The 9075-nt window shown below is 49.2% G+C and overlaps 1 protein-coding gene across 1 annotated transcript in view; it reads left to right on the plus strand.

Annotated features, from left to right (window-relative positions):
- Muc4 (mucin 4, cell surface associated) overlaps positions 1–9075 on the plus strand; it is a 29432-nt gene that overhangs the window by 13464 nt on the left and 6893 nt on the right. Inside the window, exons 11-19 of the mRNA XM_031364604.1 lie at positions 484–603; positions 900–1111; positions 1774–1858; positions 2205–2372; positions 2845–2946; positions 3306–3539; positions 4883–5020; positions 7976–8157; positions 8945–9061. Coding sequence (XP_031220464.1) covers positions 484–603; positions 900–1111; positions 1774–1858; positions 2205–2372; positions 2845–2946; positions 3306–3539; positions 4883–5020; positions 7976–8157; positions 8945–9061 — 1358 coding nt within the window. The remainder of the gene's footprint in view (positions 1–483; positions 604–899; positions 1112–1773; positions 1859–2204; positions 2373–2844; positions 2947–3305; positions 3540–4882; positions 5021–7975; positions 8158–8944; positions 9062–9075) is intronic.

The following is a 9075-nucleotide window of genomic DNA, read 5'->3' on the forward strand; positions in this document are numbered from 1 at the left end:
ATTTGGCCTTATGCCCTCAGCCTGGAGTGGAGAATCTTTCTAGGCCAAGGAAGAGGGCCTACATTGATGTTGTCCTCTGGTCCCATGTTAACAGGATGTTTTGGGGGAAGATTTAGAATCTACCTCACCATAGAGACCTTCCAAGGGAGCCAGGGCACACAGAGGAGAATAGGGCAGGGTGATTTGCATCTGCCCACCCTGGGGACTGCTCTAATCTCTAGTGTCTTCATGCTATCATCTCTGCTCTCTGAGGGCTTGTACCATGTGCCCTGGGTATGTCATAACCCCATCATGCATTCAACAAGGACATACAATGTCACTTGACCATAGATCACTGGCAACCATTTGGGCATGGAAGGATATGTACTGTGTCCTGCCTGACTCCAAGGGTGTACTCTTGCTGCTGATACCACCATATTCTTCCAAACATGCCAGTTGCTTCCCCGGGACCCCTGCCCTCTGGCAAACTGTTCTTCTCCACAGATGAGGAGCAGAAGGCACAGAACTGGTGCTGCCGATGGAATGACAAGCCCTCGTTCTGTGTCTGGTACCAGCTCAGGCGGCCCCGTGTTAGCTGTGCTGGGTACAGGCCCCCACGGCCCGGTGAGTATCATGGTTGGGCCGGATTAGCAAAGGATCTACTTCCTAGGGCAGAATCGCAGCCACAGGGATGATGTTGGCAGGTCTTGTATGAAGCTAACAGTCAACAGAGGGACTTTGGACATGGCTTTTGCAAAGGGGTGAGGACTGAAGCCAGGGACTTACAAGGGAAGAGGACTTTGGGGTAGATTCTGGATGCCCAGAGAATTTACCCAAGCTTGAGTCCACCAAGATGGAAGCCCTACCTGCTGGGAGTCCATGGCCCTAATTGGCTAACATGTAACCTCCTTTCTTTTTAGCTTGGACATATGGTGATCCCCACATCACCACTTTGGATAATGTCAACTACACCTTCAACGGGCTGGGGGACTTCCTACTGCTCCGGGCCCAGGACAGAAATTCCTCCTTCCTGCTGGAGGGTCGCACTGCCCAGACTGGCACTGCCCAGGCCACTAACTTCATTGCCTTTGCGGCTCAATACAACACCAACAGCCTGAAGTCTCCCATCACGGTCAGTGAGGGGATGCCCAAGCCAAATTAACCCTTTTCTCCCCGAGTTGCTCCAGTCCTGGTGTCTCTTCACAGCAATAAGTAACCCTAACTAGGACAAAGGGTTTATATTGGTTCACAGTTTATGGATGAAAGCAGCGCATCATGGCACCAGGAATATGTGAAGAGGCCAGTGACATATTGTGTCTTCAGTCACAGTGGGATGAATGCTGGCACTCAGCTCTCTTCTTTTTATTCAGTCTGGGTCCCCAGCCTACGCAATGATCCTGCCCACATTTAGAGTAGATCTGTCCTTCTTCTCAGTTAACTATCTCGGGAAACACTCAGATAGACATGACCAGAGATGTGTTTGCACGGCGCTCCTACATCCTGGAACAAAGGGATACATCTAGAGTGGAAAGAACAGAATAAAACCCAGAAGTGACAGGATTACGATACACATGTTTGGCGTTGACAGTATTGTGGCTGGGTTGCCAGTGAGCTTCCTGCATCACTGTTTGCTTATGATGCAATGGAGACAAGGATATTGACTGCTCTACAAGGCTGCTGTGAGACAGCCCGGCTCCCCTGAGCTCTCCACATACGATAAGGACATGTCTGCTTATCTGGCCTCATTTCCAGGCCTCTGGAAATGGGCTTAGGCCTCCTCCAATTCTTTTCCAGGTTCAGTGGTTTCTTGAGCCCAATGACAGAATCCGAGTTGTACACAATAACCAGACTGTGGCCTTTAACACTACAGACACCCAAGGTAGGCTCCGCAACTGTCAGGCATGTGCCCTACTCTGTATCCTCAGCCCCCTGGAAGTGGTGCACTCAGGGGGAGTGGGCAGAGGCTATAACAGCCAGAAGAAGGGAATGTTTGCCCCACCTGCTGCCCCTAAACTTCCAGTGGAAAACCTTCACCCAGCCTGGGCATAGCGCTCTCCTCGTTTCCTACCCCAGAAGGAAGAAGGGCCTAGAGGCTGGTCTGGATGGTGTGGGACCTTTAATCGGGGCGTGGGCAGGATACCCCAGTGCCCTCTGGGCCATGAGTCACTGCTGCCAAGTCCAAGGGGCATGCTGGCTGCTGTGTCACTTGTTGTGCTGTCTTCCAGACTTGCCTGTATTCAATTCCACTGGTGTTCTACTGACGCAGAATGGCTCCCAAGTCTCAGCCAACTTTGATGGAACAGTGACTATCTCTGTGATTGCTCTCTCCAACATCCTTCATGCCTCCTCCAGCCTATCGGAGGAGTACCGCAACCACACAGAGGGCCTTCTGGGTAAGAAGCAGAGCTCAGACAATACCAAGGCTGCTACCCCTCCCACAGACCTCGGACTTCCCTGCCCTGCCCAGTTCTTCCTCAGCCCCCTAGGGCACAGAGAGGGGATGCTTCACACACTGTTTTAGGCTAATTTCCTGTTTGCTGGGTTTTTCGTTTTGTTTTGTTGTTGTTGTTTTAAAAGGAAGGTGAAGGAGATGCTGTGGGGGGAAGGTGGCGGCTCAGTTGTCCCCTTCCACCCCCCCCCCTTCCCACGTTTCCTGTTTTTAGTCTTGTCTCCTTCCTTCCTCCCATCTTCCCTCACATTCTTCTTGACTTTCTTCTCTCTTTTCAAAGCACAATGACAGGGATTGAGTGCATGGTCCTCTCCCACCTCCTGGGACCCTAGACCTGGGACAGATGCAGCTGCCCCGTAGAATGCTCCCCGGAGAAGGGAAGCTTGGGGTGGTGAACCTCTTGCTCTCTCCCACAGGAGTCTGGAATGACAATCCAGAAGATGACTTCAGGATGCCCAATGGCTCCATCATCCCCTCAGACAGCTCCGAGGAGACCCTTTTTCACTATGGAATGACATGTGAGTCTGGGGGTCTTCAGGCCCCTGGGGCAGGCCAGTGAGGGAGCTCCTGTGTTGTCTCCCTTGTGCTTGTGGGATCTCAGGCATCCTTGGTAAGGTCTGAAGATCTTGCCCCTGTCACATGTCTGTGCCCTGCTTGTACCCTCGCTCGCTGCATGTCTCTTCCAGGAAGGGAGAAGAGGAGTGGGTGGTCGTCACTCCCTGAGGCGGGGAATTCCCAGACTCTGAAGCCACGCTGTCTCTCCCAGCTCCCAGGCCACCCCCTCATGCACAGAGCCATATACAGTGGGCTAGGGGTGGGCACAACTGAAATATGACTGGTGTCTCACAGCAGCACCCTTGTACCTTCTGCGTTACAGGGCAAGTCAACGGGACAGGCCTCCTGGGGAAAAGGACAGATCCCCTGCCTGCCAAGTTCACCCCCATCTTTCTGTCCCAACTGTCGAATCAGAGCGCCTTGGGTGAAGACTTGACCTCCGAATGCAAAGGCGACACACAGTGCAAGTTTGACGTTCTGGCCACGGGGAACAGAACGATTGGACAAAGCACCAACTCGATCCTTAGTGGGTTCCAGCATGTGAACGGCACACTCAGTAAGTGACACAAGGAAGGACAGAGAGACCTTTACAGAGATGGGGGAGCAGATGAGGCCCCCCATTTCATGACACTCCCTCAAGCACCACATTTTTATTCCATTAATGGGCCAAATCCTCCCAGCTCCCTCAGGGCCTCTGATGGGCAGCAGCCTTCCCTTCACTGCCCTATGCACTGTCTCCTCCACCACACAGAACTTTCCTGACACCCCCTTCTCCTCCCTCTCCCTCCACTCCACTGGTTTCTCTGGGCTCACTGGAAACTTTGCACATGTCTTTCTCTTGCCTGCAAGGCTCTCTCCACAGACAGCCACAGGCATGTTCTCTCAACTTTTGACACTGCCTTCTTAAGCCCCATGGACCGCTGTGTCTTATATTTCACATTTATTCATACTCTCTTTCCTGATTTTTTTTTTTTAGCATTTACAACTACTAAGAACATTTTATAATTTATAATTCTCTTAGGCCTCTTTTTTTTTTTTTTCTTTTCTTGCTTTTTCAAGACAGGGTTTCTCTGTGTAGCCCTGGCTGTCCTGGAACTCACTCTGTAGACCAGGCTGGCCTTGAACTCAGAAATCCGCCTGCCTCTGCCTCCCAAGTGCTGGGATTAAAGGCGTGCGTCACCACTGCCTGGCAGGCCTCTTTTCTTATCACTTGCTCATTGCTATAGAGATTAGTGCCATCTGTATATCACATGCTGAATAATCTACTGATGAAACTTATTAATATGTAATGGGATGGAAATAACAGGCTTCCGAGATCCAGAGCGTTGAGAGAGCTTGGCTGTCTCTTTCTGGAAAGATGGAATGTCCGTCTACGTTCCACCCTCATGGGTTTCAGCTCTTATCAGAGGTAAAACTGACCATCTGTTCTCAAGGCCCAGCATGGCATTCTGCTTAGGAGACTAGGGGCTGGAGAGATGGCTCAGAGGTTAAGATCAATGGCTGCTCTTCCAGAGGACCCCTGTTCAGTTCTTGACACCCACATGGCAGGCAGTTCACAACCATCTGTAACTCCAGTTGCAGAGGATCCAATCCCCTCACACCAACACACACGCATACAAGCAAAACATTGATGCACATACAGTAAAAATACAATTCTAATTCAAATTTTAAAAGAATATATAAAAAAAGAAAAGAAAAAGGGAGGCTAAAGGTTGGGCAGTGGGCACTACAAACTCAACATGCTCTGCACAGTTTGCAGAGGTGCCAGAAGACTGAGTCCTGCTCCTAGAGGCCAGCGCAGGTTGGTAAGGACTCGTAGGAGAGTCCTGGGGAAGGAGTAGAAAGGGAAGACCGGAGAGTGCCCTGTGCATGACTAGTCTCCGTGACTCTCTGTTTCAGATCAGTACCCACCCTTTATCAACTGCAGCAGCAAGATTCAAGCCTACAAAGAGCGGACAGTGACCACTGAGATCACCAGCGACTCTAAGGATGTCACACTCAGCCTCTCCAACAACTGTCCTGGCTTTAAGCTCTTTGGTATGAATCTTTGGCTGGCAATAGGATGGGAGGAGTCACCTTGGGCTTTCTTGCGTCTCTTTATTCTGTATAGTGCCCTGCCTTTTTTTTTTTTTTCCTTTTTTTTATTTGAATATCCAGGACCAGCAGACATTTTTCTTTTTTCTTTTCTCTTCTTTTCTTTCCTTTTCTTTTCTTTCTTTCTTTCTTTCTTTCTTTCTTTCTTTCTCTCTCTTTCTTTTAAAAAGATTTATTTATTTATTTATTTCATGTATGTGAGTACACTGTTGCTGTCTTCAGATACACCAGAAGAGGGCATCAGATCCCATTACAGAAAATTGTGAGCCACCATGTGATTGCTGGGAATTGAACTCAGGACCTCTAGAAGAATAGTTAGTACTCTTAACTGCTGAGCCATCTCTCCAGCCCAACATTTTTCTTTCTTTCCCCTACTCTCCTCATCCTATTCTCTCTCTCTTCTACTCCCTCATCACCTTTCTCTATCTGGGACAGGTTCTTTCTATAATAGCCCAAGATAGCCTGAAACTTCCTATGTAACCTAGGCAACAAACAAACTTAAGGTTCTTCCACCTCAGCCTCAGAACAAGCGTGATGGTGGGTTTTGAACCAACCTAGAATTACCTGAAGGAGGGGAGTCTCAAGTGAAGAATTATCTAAATCAGGCTGACCCGCAGGCATGTTTGTTGTAGGGGTGAGGAGTGTCATGAGTATCAGTTATGGTGACCCATGAATGTGGGTGGCACTGATTCATGGGCTGAGCTTTGAGCTGTTTAAAAATGAAGAAAACTGGCAGAGCCGAAACTACAAAGAGAGCAGCAGGCAGCACGGGCGTTTTGTTCTCTGCTCTTGGTTGGATGTGACGAATAGCCAACTTCCCCTCAGTGATGGACTTACACCTGGGATTATAAGCTTTGTAACTTCAACTATGTGCCTCTGTGAGTAGGCATATGTACAGGCGCTAGAGGTGTTGGATCCCCTGGAGCTGGAGTTTTATAGGCAGTGTGAGGCACCTGAGGCAGGTGCTGGGAACTGAACTCCTGTCCTCTGAATGAGCAGCACAGGCTCTTAACCACTGAGCCAACTCTCCAGCCTCTGAGAAACAGCATTTCTGAAGATTGGTACTCACAGCTGGTCATAGCGGCTCAAGCTTGTAATTCTCCTGGCAGGAAGGAGATTGCCACGAGACCAAGTCCAGTCGGGGATACAGAGTGACACCCTGTCTCAAGAAAAAAAAAAAAGAAACACCTGTTGTTCAGATGGTGGCCCCTCCCCAAGTGAGCAGAAATAAAGAGTTTAGATAAATCTAACTGAATAGGTAGACTGACTCTAGATACACACAGGTAATGTAAAGGTCATTTTACCTCCAAAACATGCATTTTTTTGAGACAAAGTCTCATTAGCTAGCTCTGGCTGTCCTAGAATTCACTATGTAGAACAGGCTAGACTTGGACTTACAGAAATCTGCCTGCCTGCCTCTGCCTCTTGGGATTAAAGGCATGTACCACCTTGCACAGCTATATGCATCATTTTTAACTATCATGGAGCATTTACCAAATTATTAGAATAATCAAATATGAACATTAAAAAAGACTAGTTTAGCCTGGTGGTGGCAGTATGCGCCCTTAATCCCAGAACTCAGGAGTCAGGCACTCGGATCTCTGAGTTCAAGGCCAGCCTGACTTACAGAGGGAGTTTCAGGACAGCCAGAGCTATACCCATAAACCCTGCCTCCTTGAAAAACCAATAATAATAATAATAATAATAATGATAATGATAATAATAATAATAATAATAATAATAATAATAATAATAATAGTTTTCAGGGCTAGTGAGACAGCTCAGCAGGTAAAGGCACTTGCCACCAAACCTGATGACCTGAGTCTCATCCCTGGGACCTATATAGTAGAAGGAAAGAACCAAGTCTTGCAAGCTGTCCTCTGACCGCCACATGAATACTATGGCATGAATACATGCTCCCCTACCCTCCTACAAGATAAATAAATGTAATAAAACCAATGAGTTTAAAGCATTATCTTATCTATTAAATGAATAACACACTGTGGAATAAGATCAGAAAGTACAAATAACTTCACTGGGACTTTTTGTTGTTTTTACGTCAGTTAGCCATGCTTATCTGGCTTTCTGAATCCTTGTCTGATTTTCTGGTTTGGGACTAACACAGCCCATCTTCCCTTCTTAGTAATGGCATCTGAGAACCTGGGCTAGCAGCTGTGACTTGGGTTAAAGGGCCAAAGTTGGAAGGGATGGTGACTTTCTTTGCTAAACCAAAATCATCAGGGGCCTTTCTCTGGGCTCTAACCAGAAACTGTCTCATTTTGCTTTTCTGGGCACGGAGGGGTCACTTTGTCGACACCTTCTTTGTTCCTTATGGCATGGCATTGGCACAAAGTAGCATTACAGGGCTTTCCACCACCCTGGGCATCCTGGAAAGTGATGGCATAAAGTTAACTCCCATCTACCCCTCCTCTCTGCTCCTTCCAAGCTGTTCTTTATGCCCTGTAGTCTGACATCTGATGAGGTACCTAAGGCCTGGAAAGGCAGAGGAGGGGATGCTTAGAAGGTAGAAGCGATGCTGGGAGATGAAGCCATCCCACCTTGCAGTTTGGGGGTGTGTTAAGAGGACCATGCTTGGTCCCCAGCATGACCCCTTCTGACACAGCCACAGGCAGGGGTGCATTTAGGGGCCTTTTCATTAGGGGGCGGGTCGTCTTCCCTTGTGTATATTTCTACCTACACCCAGCACATTCAGCAGGTGCTGCCTCCCTCCAGCTAGGAGCATGACCAACATCACCCTGGGAATCCCAGCTCTGCTCAAAAGGATGCCTGAGGGTGTGGGAGGACCACTTCAGTAGTCCCGGTGTTAGATGCCAGGATGCACAGGACCACAGAGCAGAGAGCTCTTCCAGACACCGAGGTCTCCTTTTCTCTGGACAGAAAACGGGAGTTTGCAGTGGACACCAACATCCAAAGAAGCATGTACCCTAGAGATTCTAGCGACAAATGTCAGGACTAACTTGTTATCGGTACTCCAGCCCAAGATTGTGGCTTGCTTCTGCAGTAAGGAGGAGCAGTGTTTGTACCATGAGACCAGCACAGAGGGCAATTCTTCCCTCGAGGTGAATAGTGGGAGCTGGGGGTGGGGCAAGTGGAAGGATGCTGTGAGTGTGCTCTCTCCTGGGCAAGATGTATGTAGGGAGGAGGATGGAGCTGTGGTGGGTGAGTGGTGCAGGGGCATCTTGGGCTACAAACGTGTGTGAAGGTGAACTTTCATCATTGCTTAGAACACCTCCCATTCGGTCAGGCTTAAAATGCTCACCTCAGCCTTTCCCACGGTTCCCCACCATGGCCCTGAGGTGTAGGACGGGAAGACTTACCTGTGCTTCTGGATAGAGGTCTGTAGCCTCCAGTGTAGCTGCCCTGACTCCCTCCAGACCAGGGGGACTGAGCCCACTACACTTAGACACAAGAAGCCCTTACAGAGCATCATGGGCAGTAGCTCACCTCTCTTTGGGGTTAGGAAGAGAGGGGCAGGATGCTGCTTGGTGTCTCCCAGCTCTCTTTGCTGTTTCCTCAATCTGAGGAAGTGCACCTTCCTCAATTTGGAGAAAATCCTCTCTGTCCGCATTTGTGGTCAAGCTTCATGACCCAAGTCCACAGATTTTGCCTTATTTCTGCTTTGTGGTTTTGCTTCCCCCCCCCTTTTGTTTCTTCTCCTGTCCTCCTCTACCAAAGAGGTGAAGCTGAGAGTCTGCTATGGGGCCAGGCAGGGGACTGAATAGCTTTGGGGAGGGACTGACAGTCTTGGCCTGTTCAGGAAGGGTGCCGGAGGGACTGAGACACAGCAGAAGTGTCAGGGCTGACGGTCTTTAGCTCGTGGACACCAGCAGCCCTGCTGTTATTCAGGTGACCAGCTGCAAGTGTGATGGGAATACCTTTGGCCGCTTGTGTGAGTACTCTAAGGATCCTTGTGATGAGCCATGCTTCCCTAATGTGACCTGCATTCCTGGGAAGGGCTGTGAGGCCTGCCCTCCAGA

Source organism: Mastomys coucha, unplaced genomic scaffold (genome assembly GCF_008632895.1).
Source record: "Mastomys coucha isolate ucsf_1 unplaced genomic scaffold, UCSF_Mcou_1 pScaffold12, whole genome shotgun sequence".
NCBI classification, from domain to species: domain Eukaryota; kingdom Metazoa; phylum Chordata; class Mammalia; order Rodentia; family Muridae; genus Mastomys; species Mastomys coucha.